Source organism: Lycorma delicatula, chromosome 1 (assembly GCF_047948215.1).
Source record: "Lycorma delicatula isolate Av1 chromosome 1, ASM4794821v1, whole genome shotgun sequence".
Taxonomy (NCBI): Eukaryota; Metazoa; Arthropoda; class Insecta; order Hemiptera; family Fulgoridae; genus Lycorma; species Lycorma delicatula.
Window position 1 is genome coordinate 42,910,769 of NC_134455.1, and position 21,528 is coordinate 42,932,296.

The 21,528-nt window shown below is 30.6% G+C and overlaps 1 protein-coding gene across 7 annotated transcripts in view; it reads right to left on the reverse strand.

Moving 5' to 3' along the window:
• Window positions 1-16,632, reverse strand: part of LOC142317589 (T-complex protein 1 subunit beta-like) — a 119,337-nt gene extending 102,705 nt beyond the window's left edge. The window contains exons 1-3 of one of the 7 annotated variants that reach the window (XM_075354178.1): window positions 16,513-16,600; window positions 11,952-12,260; window positions 3,796-3,842 (exon numbers count right to left, since the gene is read on the reverse strand). In XM_075354178.1, the coding sequence (XP_075210293.1) occupies window positions 3,811-3,842; window positions 11,952-12,195 (276 nt within the window). In that variant the 5' untranslated portion in view covers window positions 12,196-12,260; window positions 16,513-16,600 and the 3' untranslated portion in view covers window positions 3,796-3,810. Of the gene's footprint in view, window positions 1-3,795; window positions 3,843-3,949; window positions 4,174-9,009; window positions 9,072-11,951; window positions 12,261-16,512 lie in introns of those variants that run through there. The other 6 variants (XM_075354147.1, XM_075354170.1, XM_075354153.1 and 3 more) reach the window with 6 other exon arrangements.
• Between the last annotated feature and the right edge of the window lie 4,896 nt (window positions 16,633-21,528).

A 21,528-nucleotide genomic window follows, 5' to 3' on the forward strand; every position in this document is an offset into this window, starting at 1 on the left:
TAAGATAAGCGCGTACGCATGTACTGAGCTTAATATAAAGTGAGGTATGTACTGAAAAGTTTGAGAAAAATGACTCCAAAGACACTATCTATCTCATCCCCTGGAGATATTGGCCCCCAAACTGTTACCAAAAAATTGCCTAATATACATGAGTCTCTGAGTACCGGGTTTTATCAAAATCATTTTATCCATTCGCAAGTTATTAAAACTGAAACGCGTCAGTACACCCTCATACGTACGTATGAACATTATCCTCCGCTACTTTTTTGGGTTCCCTGGGTCATAAAACGTTGAGAAATGAAAAAAAACTCGTATCCCATTTTTTGACCGATTACCGTATTCACAAAAATCGTCATTCGTTAGTAATTGAAACGATTGGCCCGTAGTTGTTGAAATTAGTAAATACTGTTATTTCTTGCGACAGGCTACAAATGATCGGAATGATATTTTTTTACTCGACTTCCCGAAAAGGAGTGTAATGTATTTAGCGTGAATGTATGTGTAGGTTTCAAATCAGACATTATCTCCATCAAACTTTTTATTAACGTTTAAGTCACCAAAGGAACAACCGAATAGGTACCGCATTCGTGTAATTTGACGCCTTATAATTTTTCATTCTTTTGAAACAAAAAAGACACTGTATTTCCTTTAAATACAAATTACCTGAACCGTTTCAAGCTTTTAAATATTCGGCCTGATTTTATAAAATCAGGATGAAATTATATTTAAAAAACAAAGATTTGTATTTAATCGGTTAAATGCCGAATGATGTATAAGAACAGAGGGACAACACTTTTAAGACTTCTTCCGATGTGAATCTGACATAATAAACCTTTCTTTATTAACTAGGCTCCTGGAACAGACGGAATACCTGTAGAATTACTGCGCAGTGCATGTGAGGAAGCGATTGATAGATTATACAAACTGGTGTGTAATATTTATGAAAAAGGGGAATTTCCGTCAGACTTCAAAAAAAGTGTTATAGTAATGATACCAAAGAAAGCAGGGGCAGATAAATGTGAAGAATACAGAACAATTAGTTTAACTAGTCACACATCAAAAATCTTAACTAGAATTCTATACAGAAGAATTGAGAGGAGAGTGGAAGAAGTGTTAGGAGAAGACCGATTTGGTTTCAGGAAACTTATAGGGACAAGGGAAGCAATTTTAGGCCTCAGATGAATAGTAGAAGGAAGATTAAAGAAAAACAAACCGACATACTTGGCGTTTATAGACCTAGAAAAGGCTTTCGATAACGTAGACTGGAATAAAATGTTCAGCATTTTAAAAAAATTAGGGTTCAAATACAGAGATAGAAGAACAATTGCTAACAGTAACAATTGAAGAACATAAGAAAGAAGCCGTAATAAGAAAGGGAGTCCGACAAGGATGTTCCCTATCTCCGTTACTTTTTAATCTTTACATGGAAGTAGGAGTTAATGATGTTAAAGAACAATTTAGATTCGCAGTAACAGTACAAGGTGAAAAGATAAAGATGCTACGATTTGCTGATGATATAGTAATTCTAGCCGAGAGTAAAAAGGATTTAGAAGAAACAATGAACGGCATAGATGAAGTCCTACGCAAGAACTATCGCGTGAAAATAAACAAGAACAAAACAAAAGTAATGAAATGTAGTAGAAATAACAAAGATGGACCGCTGAATGTGAAAATAGGAGGAGAAAAGATTATGGAGGTAGAAAAATGTTGTTATTTGGGAAGTAAAATTACTAAAGATGGACGAAGCAGGAGCGATATAAAATGCCGAATAGCACAAGCTAAACGAGCCTTCAGTAAGAAATATAATTTGTTTACATCAAAAATGAATTTAAATGTCAGGAAAAGATTTTTGAAAGTGTATGTTTGGAGTGTCGCTTTATATGGAAGTGAAACTTGGACAATCGGCGTATCTGAGAAGAAAAGATTAGAAGCTTTTGAAATGTGGTGCTATAGGAGAATGTTAAAAATCAGATGGGTGGATAAAGTGACAAATTAAGAGGTATTGCGGCAAATAGATGAAGAAAGATGCATTTGGAAAAATATAGTTAAAAGAAGAGACAGACTTATAGGCCACATACTAAGGCATCCTGGAATAGTTGCTTTAATATTGGAAGGACAGGTAGAAGGGAAAAATTGTGTAGGCAGGCCATGTTTGGAGTATGTAAAACAAATTGTTGGGGATGTAGGATGTAGAGGGTATACTGAAATGAAACGACTAGCACTAGATAGGGAATCTTGGAGAGCTGCATCAAACCAGTCAAATGACTGAAGACAAAAAAAACACGGTAGCATAAAATTATATTCATTTTCTATTGTAAACTATCTAATAGATTACCAGTTATTTATAACCATTAGTCGCTTCTGTGTCTCCTTTAAAGCAAAGTCTTTTGATCTGTTGCGCTATCGCGCCCTCTCTCTCTCACTCTCTCTCTCTCTCTCTCTGTATATATATATGTGTGTGTGAGAGGGATAAAAACAAAAAAAGAAAGGCTGATGTAGTATAGTTGTTAATTCTATTTTTATAAGTACATAAAAAACATGTCTGATGATATGGTCAAGAATAAAGTTAAACTCTGTGTTGTTTTGATGGTAATATTTAAAATAAAAAATGCTGTTTAGTCAATTTTCAAGGACAAAAATGAGTACGTGCTACATGAAATAAGATACACACACTATAGCTTATAATAAAAAAAAAAACAAACTGAAAGGAGTGAGGGAGTAAAATGAGAAAAGAATAAGCGGGATATAGAAAGACGTGACTAAACTGGACACACGTTTAATCTTTTTAACTGTTTTACAGTAGCAATTGTTCAGCTTTGCGATGAAGAAATAAATCAACACTTGTTTTATATTATTTTAAAAGTTAGTTTACCCCTAGTACACGTATACATATAAATTATTTTTTATATTTCAAGCACAAATAACAATTGTGGTTTTATTGTAAGGGAAAATATTATTTTCTACTAAATAGTTGTATTTAAAAATAACATAATTGTGTTTCTATTTTAGTTCAGTTTAATCAAGAGCAATTCAGAAATAATATTATTTTTAAATAATCATACTAACGTTTGGTAAAACTCATCACATTTACAATACCGTAAGCGTTTAATTAAATTGTTTACTTTTACGTATTTTTAACTGATAATTATTTTAAACAAACATAATCTACACTTCTAATCGTTTTTTTTTTTAAGTAGGATTATCGCTTCGCTGATATTTATGGTAGAGTAGTAAAAACTCAGCCTTTCACCTAGAAGATCCAGGATCGAAAATCATTTAGGCATAGTATTTATTTTACAAACTACAAATTTCCTTCCCATATTCCCACACACAAACTTCTAACTAACGTAATGATTTAATTATCTTAAAAGAAAAAGGTGTCTGTTATAACAAGAACTTTCGTAATCGTTTTATTAGGTTATTACATTGCCTGAGTGTTTTAATTATATGATAATTAAACTGTAATACGTAGATAATCCACCTTAAAAAATATTTATAAACTTTAGTATTTCTTTTACTTACAGTTGTAATTTATATTTTTATTTTCTCAGAGAATATAAATTTATCCAATATTAAACTTACAATAGATTAAAATTTATTGTTAACCTACGTGAAAGTTACAAACATGATTTTTACGAAACATATGTAGTTAAATAATATTAATAAATAAAATAATAAACTTAAATATTATCTTACCTAAAAACTGTACGATTACAATAAAAATAGATTATCAGTAAATCAAGTAAATATTTACGCACGGATTTAACTTCCTCTTTCAACAGAAATCAGTAGTTGACTGCTAAAACCATACTAAGCTAATTTGAATTTTTCGAATTTCTTCACTGCAAATGTTTTAATAAAATGATTTTATGAATTATTTATTCTAAGGTATTTAATTTAAATTAAAAAAAAAGAAAATAATTTATAACCAAATTAATTTTATATTTACCAATTTTCATTATATTAATTGATGAAATAATAATATCTTTTCCGTCTTAGAGAACATAAAATATAGCGAGTAAACTCTTAATATCGTCGACCAGTCAAAAACAAAGAAAAGTAATAAAGTTGTTTGTAAAACTTCTAATGTCGTGCCAATTAAGAGACATTTCTCAGTCTCATCAAAATCGGTTACTATTATGCATATCGTTTGAATGGTAACTGAAGAATTTTCTAGAAAGAAAATTCCACACGGTTTAGGACATTATTTTAAATTTATGAACATTTGATTTAATTTATTGTATACAACTTTTTTATTTTTAATATATCGGTTTAAAATTAAACATTTCTTTTTTTTCATTTATAGTTTAATGAAAACTAAATTAAAATTTCAACATGATTTTTAAAAGTACCTTGCTACAATTTATATGACGCACTTTTTTTAGATGAAATCTCGTGTTTTATTGATATTTTTAAATTTAAAATCTATTCTAGTTATTTAATAATCTTCCAGTTTACAAATTTTTTTTATTCAAAATAAGAAGGGTGTTTTAATTATTTTTTTCTTTGATGTTGATACATCAATATCGCGAAATTTTTATAAAATTAATTCATCAGTTTTATAAATGAACTAAAATAATTTTATTAACGTAAAATTTATAAAATGACTTTAATGTTTTAAATAATTTTATAGGAATGCCTAATTTTTATATTAAATCTAGATACATTATTTGTATAAATAGTAAATATAATTTATATGTATTTGTTCTTTGTTGCGCTTCGCTACCATTAGTGGCCTACTGAAAATAAGTACAAATTTCTTAGTACAATGAACATCTCACAGGAACTATCTTAATTTTACTGTTTTATGTATTGAATACTTTAATAATTATTATTACTGAAACAGGAAATGTATTTTAGAACCTGTATTAAAAGAGAAATCTATATTTTCTTTTGAATTTTTTTTTTTGTCTTCATCATTTGACTGCTTTGATGCAGTTCTCCAAGATTCCCTATCTAGTGCTAGTCGTTTCATTTCGGTATACCCTCTACAGCCTACATCCCTAACAATTTGTTTTACATATTCCAAACGTGGCCTGCCTACACAATTTTTTCCTTCTACCTGTCCTTCCAATATTAAAGCGACTATTCCAAGATGCCTTAGTATGTGGCCTATAAATTTGTCTCTTCTTTGAACTATATTTTTCCAAACGCTTCTTTCTTCATCTATTTGCCGCAATACCTCTTCATATGTCACTTTATCCACCCGTCTGATTTTTAACATTTTCCTATAGCACCGCGTTTCAAAAGCTTCTAATCTTTTCTTCTCAGATACTCCGATCGTCCAAGTTTCACTTCCATATAAAGCGCCAATCCAAACATACACTTTCCAAAATCTTTTCCTGACATTTAAATTAATTTTTGATGTAAACAAACTATATTTCTTACTGAAGGCTCGTTTAGCTTGTGCTATTCGGCATTTTATATCGCGCCTGCTTCGTCCATCTTTAGTAATTCTACTTCCCAAATAACAAAATTCTTCTACCTCCATAATCTTTTCTCCTCCTATTTTCACATTCAGCAGTCCATCTTTGTTATTTCTACTACATTTCATTACTTTTGTTTTGTTCTTGTTTATTTTCATGCGATAGTTCTTGCGTAGGACTTCATCTATGCCGTTCATTGTTTCTTCTAAATCCTTTTTACTCTCGGCTAGAATTACTATATCGTCAGCAAATCGTAGCATCTTTATCTTTTCACCTTGTACTGTTACTCCGTTACTTAAAAACAAATTATTTAATTATTTTGTTAGATCTTCACTAAAAATCACATCCTATAGAAGTTTATACTTTTTATCTTCTATCTTTGTTCTTTTTATTACAATTCTTTTAAGTTTATAAGTTAATGTAATTAATACTTCAGCACGTATCAACTAATCACCTCGCCAATCGCCGAGGTGGAGTAGTAATATCTTCCCTTTCATCCGAAAGATCCCGGTTTCGTATACCGGTCAGGCTTGAAATTTTAATTCACTTCAAAATGTCAATACCATACTTCCACACACAACCTCCAACCTAATATAATAAATTATTGAATTAAAATAGTAAATTCATTTCTGCGAGTAAGCCAGGTTTTGTACTCGTCGAGTTGAAGTGTTATATATTTTTCAGTTATTATCGTTACACTTCTTAACCTTCCTCTGTTCAAAAAAGAATTTAGGAATTATTTTTAAAGAAGATTAAATTTTTTGTATTAATTTTATATTTAATCTTTAGGCTTCGGTTACAGCTTGGACAACACTCCATATGTGTAATATCTGTATCAGTTTTACGCATTAAAAAAATAACCATAAATTGAAGATTCTATTATAAATTGCACGCATAATCCTTATAAAAAAAAAATAAGTACGTAAATTTAGACTCAATTTGATTCTCACAGAGTTCAATTTTTCTAATGTAGGTTTTGTCTATAATTAAGTTAATTAAAAAACCTAAAAAGGGAAAGAAAAAAGATTGGTGTAATCGGAAGTAAGTGGGTTCGATTCTTGGTTTTAAAAATACTTATTTTGATATTACCTATTAAAAAAAGACTGACAAGTTGAAAGTCGCGATTTCGATTCTAGGTTTCAGCACAAAATCACATACTAAATGTAAAAATAAATATTAAGTAACGTTAAAGAATAGACTTGATCTTCCTTCAGAACAGTTTTATTAAAAATACTATGCATTAATGTTAAAAAACAATATTTAAAAAAAAATCGATTTCCGGTTTAGTTCAATTAGTAATATATATCCGAGTATCATTATTAAAAAAAGCTTAAGTTGAAGATCCTGGGTTGGACTCTCATAACATAATCACATTTCAAAACACAATCGCATTTTTAATATTTATAAAATACTTAGTTTAGAATCAATTTGGTCTCCATACATTTAAATTTATTTATAAAACCATTAAAAAAACAAACCAATTTACATCCATGCTGCTTATACGTGTATTTAAAATATAAAATAAATAAATAAAAATGATAAAAAAATAAAAAGTAGAATAAAAATCTCGGAGGGTGTGAAAAAGAAATAAACCGAATGGCTTTACTTTAGACAGTATTAAACATTTGTAAATTATTATTATTATTATTATTATTATTATTATTATTGTTAAACGTGCTTTATGCAGCCGCGCGTTCGAGACGGCAGTTGTGTAGTTTAACCTTGAAACAGTTGTACGTCTCATAGCAACTGGAGTAGTAGACAGCGCGTCGGCGAGCAGTTTTGTCTACGATAGCGCAGTATAATTTGTAAAATTATCTCTCGATAAATAAAACGAATATTTATAACCATTTCTTTTCTGTTTTTTAAATTTATTTTAATCGTATTGACAACATACAAAGTATATATATATTTGTTCCTTTCCTCGGGCCATCCGTTATGTATTTGCTTCACAAGATGAGATGAAATGATAATTTTGTAGCGTGTAAAAATGCTATGCCTAACCGGGATTAGAACCCGGGACCTCCGGACAAAAGGCTAAGACACTATCACTCGCGCCACGGAGGCCGACAAACGTCAGTTACTATTCACCCAATTTTATTTAGGTTATGATTTTTAATTTTTCATGTTATGAATTTTGATAATAATGTAAGATAACGTAACCGAAAAATCGAACCCAGAATTCTTTACTATACAAAAAGAACGTTAATTCAGATGCAACGTCACTCTGACTGGTTTAACAATACATACGAGTAAGTTAATAAAACATTGTGTGTGTGTGTGTGTGAGCGCGCGCGCCCTCCATTATTCTTTAATTACGCAACAGACTTAAAACTTGAAATTTTTTGTACATCACGAATTCATTCTTTTGATTTCATTGACCCAAAAAATGTACGGGAAGAGTATTTTTTTACAAAAAATTTACTGCATTAGAAATTAAATCAATTAACAGTCAACACATAATACGTATTAAAATGGTAACAGGATACAATTTTCTTGTTTTTTTTTGTTTTTTTTATTACTACCGTTCTGGTTGACAAAACAATGTACACTTCATTTTACTTTATCAGATTAAATGTATCACAAAATTGATTTATATCCAAAAGGTTCTGGATCCGAATCCCGTTAATTTTTTACGTACGAAAATATTTATCTACCTCACTGTCATAATTAAAAAAAAAAAATTGATGTGGGACACCACATGACTTCCTTGTATGCCTATTAAATTACATATACACATTTTTTGCTTCATTTGGTATAAACTTATTTCATTTGAAAGTGAAATACGATCCTCTAATTCTTTAATAAAGAATTTTTTGATTTTTTTTCTTCATATTATTGAATTATTATTTATTGTAATTTTTTTACAATCACAGGTTAATAAATTAAATTATATTTACACGTTTTTTTTAAAATGAAAAAGTATGTAATTTTATTTCATAAAAATTAATGATATTTTTTTCTTTTTGGTTATTACTGAATTATTATTCATAGTAAAAGTTTTTTTTACAATGAGAGTTTAATAAATTAATAAATCAACATATTTAAATAAAAGAAGTTAAAAAAAGGAGATGAAGTCTGATTCAAACCGATGTGCCTTCTCCTTGTAAAATCCAAAAATATCATTAAACTTTTACTTGGCTATAACTCTGGAACCAATGAAAATAAGTATGATATATCGTTGAAAAGCTCTCAATCAGGGCTTATTACTGCAGTTAAGAAATAGTGGGCTTTTTTTGGACACTTTTGGTTCAGTCGATTGCAATAAAAAGGAGGAGTGCACAACTAGATGTTACAACAGTCCTAAATCCAAAATTTCAACATACTACGGTTAATAGTTTTTATGTAATGCGAGATACATACATAAGTACAGAGGTCACGCCGAAACTGTCAAATGGATTCAGGGATGGTCAAAATGAATATTTTGGTTGAAATCTGAAAAGCGAAATTTTTCGCGATCACAATACTTCCTTTACTTCGTACAAGGAAGTAAAAAAGGTCTGAAATACTCCTTACCTGTGCATGTGTTCCCACGCCCGGTATGAGGTAAAAAGACAGTAATATTATTTTTCGCTTAAGATGCAGTCTAGTACTACAATTAGTTACCCAACGTAACTTCGCACGGGCGTTGCTCTATGTTCAACCCTGCGGCACATTTATGCATAATCATATCTCGGATAATTATAACAATAAAAAAATATTACAATTTAAGTACAGTTTATTATTTTTTAATTTTAATGAAATGAAAATAATAAATAATAATTTTTTAAGACGCTAAAAAATTATATGCACCAGTCCCCATAAAATACTATTGGTGGAGAAGATCATTAATTTTGTAAGTTTAATTAATTTTTAGTAAAATGACTATAAAACTTTTACGATTTCCAAATTACTTTCATATAATCTTTATTTTTATGAAGGAACAGTTTGAGAGTGTAATTGCAGAAAAACGTTTTTGTGAACAAAACAGTCGAAGAATCGATAACTATTTAAATTAACGGGTTGGCTAATTAGCTTTATTTTTTGTTACGAGTTAATAATTAGTAAATGAATAAAATATAATGAAAAAATGTCGGCCTATATCTAGCGCAAATATAAAACAGAATAACATTTCCTGAATGAACTGAGGAAACACACACGACGGAAAGAGCGGTAGAATCAGTGGAGAGTTCTGGGTTTAATCCCAGCAAGATTTGGTATTTTTCATACGCTTTAAATCTATGAATTGAGAAGGTAAAATTGATTAAGTGAAATGCTAGCGCATTACGTCATTATTTACCATCGGCTGTGAAATTACGTAACTAATAACTTCGTTACAAATACACTCTTGCTTAAATCCGAGTCTTGGTTCAACAAACAATATTTTAATATTTATTTTTATTTATCTCTTAGATTTGTCACCGCTTTTAAGTCGAAAAATGTTTTAGATATGGAGGTCCGAATAATCGACGTTTTAATGAACATTAATCTCAGATTATATTTTTTAATTTGATTCAGAATTAATTTCTGTTTTTTGTTATAAGAAAATCTCTGGTAACTCGAGTACTTAAAACAAGCAATAATTTATACGTTATTTATTTTTTTTATATTTATTTTTTTATAAAAAATAGTAAAATGATAATATAATGATTCGTTATTAAATTAAGAAAAAAAATTATAAAAATTTTACCATAAGTAATAAAAAATTTTTTTTATTCATTTCCTTACTGGGTTTGCTTGTTGGAAGAGTTATTCTATGAAAATGAATTGAATAAGATATAAGACAAATGCAACGCAGCGATTTATCTGATACCCAACTGTTGCGAGTACACCGGCAAGGCGGGAAAAAAATCAGATTAAATTGCAACATAGCGTCTGTCATAGCATCAGTAAATGTTAGAACTGTGTTTTATGAATACAACTCCCTATAAGAATATTAGTGTCTGTACGTTAACCGAAACGAACGGGCGTCTTACATAATTTTGAAGTAATTTTCAGTTTAAGTAAACCTTATTATCTCTTTATAAATAATATATTAATTAAATTTTTTATTTATTTGTATAATCACACACGCGCGCACAATTTTAATTATATATATTGAAATGTATTACTCTGTATAATTTTTTTTTCTCATTCAAATTTGTTATAGCAAAACCTTTGCAATTACAAAAATAAAAACTGATAGAATGTTCTAAATTTTTTTTGTATAAACTTCGTTAAAATTTTATTGGTAGCTCCGCTCCTTTATATATATATAATTTAAATAAAAACTACTACCAAACCCGATAAATTTGAAAAATATATTTATACAAATTTATTAAAATGTTATATCTTGCTTCCTTTCCAAGCAAAAATTAGTTGCTTTTTTGTGTTATTCCTAAGTCTATATTGATTTATAAATAATTAACGACACGAACTGATATCGGTGAACAAATGGAAAATTATTTGGGAGTTGAACCCAGGAGCCTCAGAATCAGTATATTTTTAATAACGATACAGATACGAATTTTTTTCTTGCTAGTATGCTTCACTCTCGTTACCAGACTTAAAACATGTAAAATTACATGTTTAACCCAAAGTATAACCAAATATTTAACTTGTTTCGTTTTATTTGCTTTTTTTATATTGTTTTGCTGCTACTATTTAGAACTATTTGGATACATTATTAAGAGATAAATACTGTAAATTAATTAATTTATTATTATTAAATTTATTAATTTATTTTGTATTTATTATTTATTAACTTTTCTAACAAAAGCTTATGTTTTCTAAAACGTGAAACGATCCAAATGTTTTATGATAAAAGCCAACTGCATTTTAACTTAATTACAAAAACAAAACTGAAATTAATTTACTAAATTATTATATTTGTTTCATCTTACATGATGCTGTATATATATATATATATATATATATATATATATATATATTCTAGTTCTATGGTGCAATTAAAGAAAAGTGTTCATAGGATGTCAACTGGTCATTTTAATACTAGGGTCAATTTCCCATCTAATTATGCCATCAATATAAATAAATATTAAATAGAGTCTCGGAGGTTCAAATGTGATAATTTCATCATTTGACTCTCCTGCAATGTTGATGGAAGTATTAGGAGATAATTACTTGTAAGCCTTGCCAAAAAACTGTAATTGTTTTTCAATTAAATAATTTTATATATATATATACTCATAATTTTTTGAAAGTTCACAAAATTCATTAACATACTGACTAACTGTGCTAATTAAATTTAATATGAAAAGAAATTTAAACCAACAAAACACAGTAAATAGATAAGTTAATATGGTAAGTTTAACTTATCTATCATTAAATATATATACAACTGTATAATATATTAAATAGAAAACAGATATTAGAAAACAATTTTCTTTAATTAAAATCAAAAAATTCACTGCAAGTTAATTTTTTTTAATTAATAGTTTCCGAGCTCAACGAACTTTTCTTGAAAATAAATTAATAAACATTAAAAAAAAAATATCATGTAATATTAAATGAATTAAGCAAATAAATTAATAAAAATTTACAAACCCAACACAGTAACAGAAGTTGTTCCATCACCAACTTCATCATCCTGAACTCTAGAAATATCAACTAAAACCTTAGCTGCAGGATTATCCACTCCAATATTTTTTAAAATGGTTGCTCCATCATTTGTAACTTCAACCTGACCTTCATTGCGTCCTGATGAAACTAGTATTTTATCCATTCCTTTAGGCCCTAGAGTGCTTTTAACTAAATCACCAACAGCAATTGCTCCAATAAATGAAGACATCCGAGCTGTTTCAGCTTTCTCCTCAGCTGCTTCATTTTTAATATTCTTACAGGATTTAATGACACCTAAAAAATAAATAAAATCAGATACCTGAAATAATAATAAAGACTTATACACTGAAAACTAAATGAAACTTAATCATTCTATATACTCAAAATACAGAGTAGGCATTTACAACCATCAAATACAAAAAACAGAATCTGCTACCATACCTGGGAATAACATAAAAGATCATTCAAGACTATAATCAATCTTCTGTGACAGCGTAAATGGGCAATTTATACTGCTAAGGAGGATATTAGATACAGATATTATATATATATATATATATATATATATATATATATATATATATATATATATATATATAAAATGTGTATGTGAGGTACTAAAGCAATAGCAGAGAGATATTAAGAAATGCAAAAAAGGACTACTTGTCATACATTAGCAAGATCCTCTAAGATGAACCACCACCCCTCAGAAACAAAAAGACAACTTGATTATTTAAAATGGGATATTTTTGATTGCTCATCTAAGACTTGGACATGACCCTTCATAAGTGATTTTCACATTTTCATCAAACTGAACAATTGATTAGGAGTGCTTCAAAATAAATGAATAGCTGCAGGAACCACTCACTAGCTTCAGAATGGACAGTGTTGAAGAAATTTGGTGAGAGTATAAAAAAATTTGTTACCATTACAGAAGGTTCCAAAATTTGTACCCTCAATAACACAACTTCGTGCTCATTAGATGATACTGTAATTAAAGTATATCAGAGTAATGACTAGCTATTTACATCAACATTGTTTATCTATACTGTTATGATGTGGAAAAAAAATCCATGAATTTTTCCATGGCACAGTAATGCCAAACTTTTGTGTTGTTTTATTTAATTCATAAAATTGTAACTAATGTTTAATTTTGTTATTAAGGATTGTTGTTATAATTGATAAATATGTTTATCCATAGTTCAATTCTTTAAGGTGAATTCACATTCTGAAAAAACCCCTTACCTTTCCCAGTCTACAATGCACAAGAGTAAATAGAAATTACAATCACTGAAATGCTTTCTATTTTGACCAAAGATAACACACAAGATTTCTGAGAGTTACTAAATATGAGATCAACTAAACAGCTACTTTAATTCAAACAAAATTTAAACTCACAAGTAAATCATATGTACAGAACACAGCATTACTCCAGTTAATCATTTCAACATATAAGTGTTACAACATAATGTAGAAATTAAACAAAATAAATCACTTAAGCGAATTCTTTAATGAAACAATTAAAAACTAATAAAGAACAGTTCACTTAAAAGAGAAAATTTATTAAAAATAAGTGAATTACATTGAAAAATAAAATAAAATAGAGACATTCCTAAAAAACTTAGTTAATAGTGTTGAAATTTGCGGAATCTATAAACTAATATTCAAAATAATCTTAGGGTTGTAAAATTATGAGTTTGCAGTTAATAAATGACAAATTTTGAGACAATGACAACAAAAAAAAAATCTTTTAAATAATTAATAACAATAACTTAGCTCAATGTTTATTAAAATTACCCATACGCCAGTACTTTTACATTTATTTATAACATAACTTAATAAAAAAAGAAAACTATTCTTGACATACATTACTTTGAGTAAATTTACAATAAATAAATAATTTAATAATAAACACATAAAATCTCACACTTAATTCACATAAAACTCGATAATGTCACATAATATAATATATATTGCTTTGACATATTACATAATATAGATGTATTGCATCACATAATATAAGGGAACTAAATACACAATCCTGCCAAGTGTAAACCAAGCTATGTTCTGTCCAAAGTAAAAAGCACCAATAAAGAAATTGATTAAGCAGAATATATAAGTTTATACTATTATTACTCCTTTACAACAAATACCATCAAAATGATTTTCATATGTTTGTTTTGATGACAATGCCATATTTTTGAAATAAAGTTACATATGTTAGTTTAATTTTTTTCTAAAATTAATGAGAATTTTTCTCATAATTAGGAAGGATGTTCAGAAGTGGAAAGAGAAATGAACATTGGTAAAATAGACGGAGCATACAGGAAAGTTAAGGAAAATTTTGGGGTACATAAATTAAAATCTAATAATATGTTAAACAAAGATGGTACACCAATATATAATACGAAAGGTAAAGTCGATAGATGGGTGGAATATATTGAAGAGTTATACGGAGGAAATGAATTAGAAAATGGTGTTATAGAGGAAGAAGAGGAAGTTGAGGAGGATGAAATGGGAGAAACAATACTGAGATCTGAATTTAAGAGAGCATTAAAAGATTTAAATGGCAGAAAGGCTACTGGAATAGACGGAATACCTGTAGAATTACTGCGCAGTGCAGGTGAGGAAGCGATTGATAGATTATACAAACTGGTGTGTAATATTTATGAAAATGGGGAATTTCCATCAGACTTCAAAAAAAGTGTTATAGTTATGATACCAAAGAAAGCAGGGGCAGATAAATGTGAAGAATACAGAACAATTAGTTTAACTAGTCATACATCAAAAATCTTAACTAGAATTTTATACAGAAGAATTGAGAGGAGAGTGGAAGAAGTGTTAGGAGAAGACCAATTTGGTTTCAGGAAAAGTATAGGGACAAGGGAAGCAATTTTAGGCCTCAGATTAATAGTAGAAGGAAGATTAAAGAAAAACAAACCAACATACTTGGCGTTTATAGACCTAGAAAAGGCTTTCGATAACGTAGACTGGAATAAAATGTTCAGCATTTTAAAAAAAATTAGGGTTCAAATACAGAGATAGAAGAACAATTGCTAACATGTACAGGAACCAAACAGCAACAATAACAATTGAAGAACATAAGAAAGAAGCCCTAATAAGAAAGGGAGTCCGACAAGGATGTTCCCTATCGCCGTTACTTTTTAATCTTTACATGGAACTAGCAGTTAATGATGTTAAAGAACAATTTAGATTCAGAGTAACAGTACAAGGTGAAAAGATAAAGATGCTACGATTTGCTGATGATATAGTAATTCTAGCCGAGAGTAAAAAGGATTTAGAAGAAACAATGAACGGCATAGATGAAGTCCTATGCAAAAACTATCGCGTGAAAATAAACAAGAACAAAACAAAAGTAATGAAATGTAGTAGAAATAACAAAGATGGACCACTGAATGTGAAAATAGGAGGAGAAAAGATTATGGAGGTAGAAGAAATTTGTTATTTGGGAAGTAAAATTACTAAAGATGGACGAAGCAGGAGCGATATAAAATGCCGAATAGCACAAGCTAAACGAGCCTTCAGTAAGAAATATAATTTGTTTACATCAAAAATGAATTTAAATGTCAGGAAAAGATTTTTGAAAGTGTATGTTTGGAGTGTCGCTTTATATGGAAGTGAAACTTGGACAATCGGAGTATCTGAGAAGAAAAGATTAGAAGCTTTTGAAATGCGGTGCTATAGGAGAATGTTAAAAATCAGACGGGTGGATAAAGTGACAAATGAAGAGGTATTGCGGCAAATAGATGAAGAAAGTAGCATTTGGAAAAATATAGTTAAAAGAAGAAACAGACTTATAGGCCACATACTAAGGCATCCTGGAATAGTCGCTTTAATATTGGAAGGACAAGTAGAAGGGAAAAATTGTGTAGGCAGGCCACGTTTGGAGTATGTAAAACAAATTGTTGGGGATGTAGGATGTAGAGGGTATACTGAAATGAAACGACTAGCACTAGATAGGGAATCTTGGAGAGCTGCATCAAGCCAGTCAAATGACTGAAGACAAAAAAAAATATATAAAATTAAAATAGTGTCATTATATTTCACACGTATTTATATCATTTCTTAAAACTGATTATAAATGAGTGTCATAACAATGACAACGGATTAGCCAATTAATATTCTCTTTACTTTAACAAAATCTCAAATTTTAGAACCACCCCGAATCATAAAAAAAAGTCCAGGTACATTACTTCAAAATAAAACCGAATGAAGAAATGAACCATTTAGTACGAAATCATGAAAAATATTTATAAAAAACAAACTACTCACTCAATAATTAACTACCTTTGATTTTTACAACTGAACCGACTATACATTCACAAAGGAAAAACAAACTAATGTTTTAAAACAAAACATGTGTACTATTACAAATTTCTAAGTTTAGTTTACAGTTACAAGCATGTGAACCATCCGGTTTATAATGTTCGTCGTAAGTGCATTAAATAAGTAATTATAATGATTAAAAGATGCGTATAATTTTATTTAAAAAGGATGAATATAAAATGATTCAACTTAAGCTTACCATTCTGAAATTATTTATACAATAAACGATGTAACGATTTCAATATAACCTCACAGCTCGAGAAACTCAACTCTGGTGAACGGAAAGCAGGTTATCCACCCACATAAAGCAATGACAAATACTATGCCGCCGCTATGGAAAAAAAGATAAAGTTATAAATTACTACTTCTTAAAAATATATAACAAAAGTAGTTAAGGTATTTTATTCTTACTAATCATTGTAAAAAAAGAATATTTACTTTGGGAAGTTATTAGTAAAGTAATTTATTATAATGCCAAAAATCACATTGTTAATCTATAATTACGTCTGAACAAAATGATATAAAATATCTATGACCATATGAATTTTGTTAGTTTCAATGAACGTATTTTTTAATATATTTTTAATTTTCTAAAAATAAAATGCTCCATAAATAAAACTAAAAATGTTGCACAACCAAACTTAATTTATATCATTCGTTTTTATAGATAGTCGACATTGCTTATGTTGATTAGAAAAGAAACATATCGGATAACCGTTGACATACTCTACGTACCTCATGTACTTAGGTATAAGCATAGTTTCCTCTAGGTTGCGCGGGTGCGCGACCGCGCAATATTTTTAGAGACACTGCTATTAATATTCACAGAGAAATTTATTTTCCGCGCATCTACAATCAGCTATAGTAAATATTTAAGGTATACTCAATAACACGTTTCGTTGAGAATACGTCGTAGTATACACCGCAACTTTCTTACGGGCGTTGATAACTATTCGCAATAAAAACAGTATTCAGTTATCGGCAATTCATCACACAAAAGTTGTAATGCTTCTCAGTGATGAAGCCAGTGTTATACTCGGGAAGAAAAGTGGTCTAGCAGCAGTTCTTAAAAGAGAAATATCACGTTTAACTTAACAACAATCTATAGTTTCATAGAGATGATTTAGTATTAGATGACACGTGGAAAAATGTATCTGTATACAGGATATATGTATAATTTTATTAGAAGTGTGTACACAATGTTTCACCGATCTGGCATCAAAAAGAGAAATTTTTGAATAATTAACTCTAGCGTTATAACATGATGTTATATCATTTAAACTATTAAATGTAGTTATGATAGTAATCAGCCTTTCATAGGATCTCAACCTTTCATCCGGAGGTACCGGGTTCGAATCCTGGTCAGACATGGTATTTTCACGTGCTACAAAATTGTCATTCTCCCTAATGGTGGTCCAATGGTTCAAAGATTGGCAAGAATTTGATAATGAAATTATTATAAATTCAGTAAACAATTTTGATTTCATGAAGCAAAATATAATACAGCTTTCAAAAAAAATATTCAGAATTTATGAGAAATAAATTCTGCCCTCCTCTATGAATCATGAGACCTTGCCGTTGGTGAGGGGGCTTGAGTGCTCAGGGATACAGAGTAGCTGGACCGAAGGTGCAACCATATCGGAGAGGAATCTGTTGAGAGCCAGACTAAGGAATGATTCCTGAAAGAGGGCAGCAGCTCTTTCAGTAGTTGTTAGGGGCGTGAGTCAGGACGACTTAAACGGCCGTATCAACATCACTCAGTCCTCTGAGTACTGCGCAGCTGAAAGCAATGGAAAACTACAGCTGCTTTTTTTCCAAGAAAATGTGGCTCTCTGCATTTTCACATAGCAATAATGGAGGCGCCTTCCTTGGTAAAATATTCCGGAGGTAAAATAGTCCCCCGTTCGGATCTCCGGGTGGGGACTACTAAGGAAGGGGTCACCAGAAAATTAAAAAATAACATTCTAAGAGTCGGAACGTGGAATGTTAGAAGCTTAAAAAAGGTTGGTAGGCTAGAAAATTTAAAAAGGGAAATGGGTAGGACAAATGTGGATATAGTAGGAATTAGTGAGGTTCGGTGGGAAGAGGAAGGCGACTTTTGGTCAGGTGATTTTAGAGTAATTAACTCAGCGTCAAATAATGGACAGGCAGGAGTAGGTTTCGTGATGAACAAGAAGATAGGGAGGAGAGTGGAGTATTTCAAAACGCATAGCGATAGAATCATTGTAATAAGGATAAAATCAAAACCTAAACCGACGATTGTTAACGTCTATATGCCTACAAGCGCCCATGATGATGATGAGGTAAAGTGTGTATACGAAGAGATTGATGAAGCAATTAAACACGTAAAAGGAGATGAAAATTTAATAATAGTTGGAGATTGGAATGCAAGCATTAGAGAAGGCAAGGAAGGAAATATAGTGGGTGAATACGGGCTGGGCAAAAGGAATGAAAGAGGGGACCGACTTATAGAGTTTTGCACGAAGTATAATTTAGTAATTGCCAACACCCAATTTAAAAATCATAATAGAAGAATATACACTTGGAAAAAGCCAGGCGATACTGCAAGGTATCAGATAGATTATATCATGGTTAAGCAAAGATTTAGAAATCAACTCGTTGACTGCAAAACTTACCCTGGAGCAGACATTGATAGCGACCATAATTTGGTGATAATGAAATGTAGATTGGGGTTTAAAAACCTGAAGAAAAGGTGTCAGATGAATCGGTGGAATTAAGAGAAGCTTGAGGAAGAGGAGGTAAAGAAGATTTTTGAGGAGGACATCGCAAGAGGTCTGAGTAAAAAAGATAAGGTAGAAAATGTAGAAGAAGAATGGGAGAATGTTAAAAAGGAAATTCTTAAATCAGCAGAAGCAAACTTAAGCGGAATAAAGAGAACTGGTAGAAAACCTTGGGTTTCAGACGATATATTGCAGCTGATGGATGAACGTAGAAAATATAAGAATGCTAGTGATGAAGAAAGTAAAAGGAACTATCGGCAATTAAGAAATGCTATAAACAGGAAGTGCAAACTGGCGAAAGAAGAGTGGATTAAAGAAAAGTGTTCAGAAGTGGAAAGAGAAATGAACATTGGTAAAATAGACGGAGCATACAGGAAAGTTAAGGAAAATTTTGGGGTATATAAATTAAAATCTAATAATGTGTTAAACAAAGATGGTACACCAATATATAATACGAAAGGTAAAGTCGATAGATGGGTGGAATATATTGAAGAGTTATACGGAGGAAATGAATTAGAAAATGGTGTTATAGAGGAAGAAGAGGAAGTTGAGGAGGATGAAATGGGAGAAACAATACTGAGATCTGAATTTAAGAGAGCATTAAAAGATTTAAATGGCAGAAAGGCTCCTGGAATAGACGGAATACCTGTAGAATTACTGCGCAGTGCAGGTGAGGAAGCGATTGATAGATTATACAAACTGGTGTGTAATATTTATGAAAATGGGGAATTTCCATCAGACTTCAAAAAAAGTGTTATAGTTATGATACCAAAGAAAGCAGGGGCAGATAAATGTGAAGAATACAGAACAATTAGTTTAACTAGTCATGCATCAAAAATCTTAACTAGAATTTTATACAGAAGAATTGAGAGGAGAGTGGAAGAAGTGTTAGGAGAAGACCAATTTGGTTTCAGGAAAAGTATAGGGACAAGGGAAGCAATTTTAGGCCTCAGATTAATAGTAGAAGGAAGATTAACGAAAAACAAACCAACATACTTGGCGTTTATAGACCTAGAAAAGGCTTTCGATAACGTAGACTGGAATAAAATGTTCAGCATTTTAAAAAAATTAGGGTTCAAATACAGAGATAGAAGAACAATTGCTAACATGTACAGGAACCAAACAGCAACAATAACAATTGAAGAACATAAGAAAGAAGCCCTAATAAGAAAGGGAGTCTGACAAGGATGTTCCCTATCGCCGTTACTTTTTAATCTTTACATGGAACTAGCAGTTAATGATGTTAAAGAACAATTTAGATTCGGAGTAACAGTACAAGGTGAAAAGATAAAGATGCTACGATTTGCTGATGATATAGTGATTCTAGCAGAGAGTAAAAAGGATTTAGAAGAAACAATGAACGGCATAGATGAAATCCTACGCAAAAACTATCGCATGAAAATAAACAAGAACAAAACAAAAGTAATGAAATGTAGTAGAAATAACAAAGATGGACCACTGAATGTGAAAATAGGAGGAGAAAAGATTATGGAGGTAGAAGAATTTTGTTATTTGGGAAGTAAAATTACTAAAGATGGACGAAGCAGGAGCGATATAAAATGCCGAATAGCACAAGCTAAACGAGCCTTCCTCATCATACAACAATATTGAGGTGGTACCGAGAGTATGAAAGAGGAAATGTAGACCTTAAGGAAGCTTCAAGATCAGATTGATCATCTTTGCCTATGACTGAGGGAATATTATTACAGAATGAAAAATGCTTGACGCATTTGCTTGACATTGCTTGGTAGGACATTGCTGGTAGGTCGCATGCCTGTATGACCTACCAGCAATGTTTAGGGGGTGACCTAGAGGTGTTCTTGGGCATTAATATACCAACAATTCATGCTATTGTGCAAGATCACCTTCAAGTTAGAAAGCTTTTTGTGTGCATGTTCCTCAATCAGATTGCACGTCGTGTTTCATGCTGCCATTAAATGCTGAAAATGTTTGAAAATGAGGTGGTCAATTTTTTGCTATAATTTTACTCGCGGGTTAGGTGTTGATCAGTGTTTAGAGGAAATGACTCCTGTGCTTGGAGAGGATTGTCCTCATTGTACAACGATATTTAGGTGGTGGCGAGAGTTTGAAGAGGTAATTTTGGCCTCAAAGATACTCCAAGATCAGGTCAACAAACAAAAAATGCCATACATGACAAATTTGTACTATTATGATGTTCTGATCAACTTTCAGAATGAGGTGTGTATGTTTGAAGATGAGGAGACCGCCCCCTTGGCTGTTTGAAAATTCAGATCAGTGAAAAAGAGAATGGTGGCTCTATATTTTAGTGTGAGAGGAGTTTTAGAGTGAAATGTGTTAGAAACTCAAAAGATAATTACAAGGAGGTAGTACACCAAGGAATGCCTGCCTAAAGTTGTTGAAGCTCTGCCCAAACTCAAGAATGGACACATGGTTTCTTCACCATGATAACGCTCCAATGCATCACTCCAAAGTTTGCTCTGAATATTTGGCCA